The sequence below is a fragment of the Trifolium pratense genome, linkage group LG4 (genome assembly GCF_020283565.1).
Source record: "Trifolium pratense cultivar HEN17-A07 linkage group LG4, ARS_RC_1.1, whole genome shotgun sequence".
Classification (NCBI taxonomy): domain Eukaryota; kingdom Viridiplantae; phylum Streptophyta; class Magnoliopsida; order Fabales; family Fabaceae; genus Trifolium; species Trifolium pratense.
In genome coordinates, this window is record NC_060062.1 from 52,899,774 (window position 1) to 52,901,742 (window position 1,969).

Here is a 1,969-nt window from a genome sequence, read left to right on the forward strand (position 1 = left end):
CCTTAAATATTGCACGTAATTATTATTTGGAAACTTTGGAAAGTAGTACTTGTTAAGCTCTAGAAACCTACGATTGTAAGTTCGTAACTAATGACCACTAATGTCGATTTGGCGAGTGTATCAAAATTGTCGTCAAATAATAATATTTATAAGTTCGTCTCTGAAGGGATTGTGCCAACAAAATGAATTGAAAGAATATAGGAAGAAAGAAAGAAAGACAATAAAATTGGGGGAATTTAAAGATCGAGTTTGTGTGCAATAATAACAATTAATAAATAAAAATAAGAATTTGTGAGAAATCAAGATAAGTAGAAAGACGGTTAGGTTATTTCGAATTTCTCCCCTATTCCTATTTGGTAATCTGGTGTTATATTTCCGGTAAATTCTAATATGGATCACTTCATCAAGTGGTCCATTGTGGACCAGTCGTGAATAACATTATAACGAATACAAATTTTATAAAATTCACCGTTGGATTGAAAGTTTATATCATATAGATCATCCATAGAAAAATTTAGAAAAATTGAAAATCATTTGATATGTTATCGAGACACATCAAGATTAACGGTTTATTAAATAACGTAAATCTTGATGGGTCTCAATAATATATCAAATGATTTTAAAAAATTTTTAAAAAATTTATGGATGATCTATACGATATAAACTTTCAATCCAATAATGAATTTCGTAAAATTCGTATTCGGTATATCACTTGTCCACGGTGGACCACTTGTGAAGGTGGTCCACCGTAGCATTATCCTATATTTCCTTGCGATCATTTTTATTATAACGACGAATTAACCCAAAAAATATTAAATGTAGTTCCAGAAAATATTTATTTCTTGGAAATAGGACCTTTATTACCCTCTAGTCAAAACAAAAAAGAAAACCCTTTACTCCCTCCAAACACAATTATAAGTAAAAAACACTTTTTAGATTCATTGGAAAAATAATGTATCCAGTCTATATTATTGACTAAATACATTACTTTTTCAATGAAACTAAAAAATTGTTTTTTGCTTATAATTGTGTCAGAAGGGAGTATCACCCTATTTAAAGCAAACTAGCTCCATTAGCATTGCATATCAACAAGCTAACTCTCCTATATGGCTCGTTCAGTCCATTTGGTTTCCACTATCTTTGTCTTTCTTCTTCTTCTTCTTGTGGCCATCGGTAGGTGTAATTCTTCATGCTTAAATTAATTGATAGCATTTTTTTTTTTTTTGTGGTTGATGATCTTAATTCTTAATTTACTAGTACTAGTATATTAGTTGGTATAATGTAGCACACTTATAACATGACTTATCAATACGTACGTACAATCCATTATTGTGTTTAATATTTACTTCACAAATCTAGATCTAGTGTGATTTGATTTTATTTCAATTTATTTATATTTATGAAAAGTGTTGTTAATTAACTTTGTATATGGTTGATTTTGTGATATGGACAGAGATGGGGCCAATTATGGTGGCAGAGGCAAGGATATGTGAGTCACCAAGTCATGCCTTCAAAGGAGTATGCATGAGTGACACAAATTGTGCTAGTGTGTGCCTAACTGAGGGTTTCTCTGGAGGACACTGTGTAGGCCTCCGTCGTAGGTGTTTTTGCACTAAACCTTGTTAAAAGTTATATCCCTATGAGAGATTATAGTTTCATCACCTTTTGTAATTGTGTTAATTTGCAATAATATATGGAGAAGTGCTCTTAATTTTTATAATGATTTTCTTTGTTTGTCTTTTTTTAATCTTTACATCATATAAGTGGAAAAGAAAGAATTGAATAATATTTTTTTTACGAAAGAAATTAATCATATAGCATAGTATAATATGTGTTCTACTTTATATTAGTAATTTATAAATACATTGGATTATTTCCATCCATAAAGAATGGATTAGTAAATTATAATTTTTTTTTTGTAAATCTCATAAAAAGAAATGGACTATTAAAAGTAAACGAGGCCTACCAA

The 1,969-nt window shown here is 29.6% G+C and overlaps 1 protein-coding gene across 2 annotated transcripts; it reads left to right on the forward strand.

Moving 5' to 3' along the window:
* Nucleotides 1–1,106: 1,106 nt before the first annotated feature.
* LOC123924423 (defensin Ec-AMP-D1-like) lies at nucleotides 1,107–1,633 on the forward strand. Of its 2 annotated transcripts, none has more exons than XM_045977305.1 (2): nucleotides 1,107–1,173; nucleotides 1,454–1,633. In XM_045977305.1, exons 1-2 carry the CDS (start codon nucleotides 1,107–1,109, stop codon nucleotides 1,624–1,626), a joined length of 240 nt encoding a protein of 79 aa, XP_045833261.1. In that variant the 3' UTR covers nucleotides 1,627–1,633. The 2 variants fall into 2 exon arrangements, with proteins under 2 accessions (XP_045833261.1, XP_045833262.1); XM_045977306.1 differs by having other exon boundaries at nucleotides 1,107–1,166; nucleotides 1,456–1,633.
* The last annotated feature ends 336 nt before the right edge of the window (nucleotides 1,634–1,969 follow it).

What these genes read in the sequence shown, in the direction of transcription:
- LOC123924423 (XM_045977305.1), top strand. Translation starts at nt 1,107, where the DNA reads ATGGCTCGTTCAGTCCATTTGGTTTCCACTATCTTTGTCTTTCTTCTT. An exon ending in TCTTCTTCTTGTGGCCATCG is followed by an intron (nt 1,174 to 1,453) that starts GTAGGTGTAATT and finishes TGATATGGACAG; the next exon opens with AGATGGGGCCAATTATGGTG.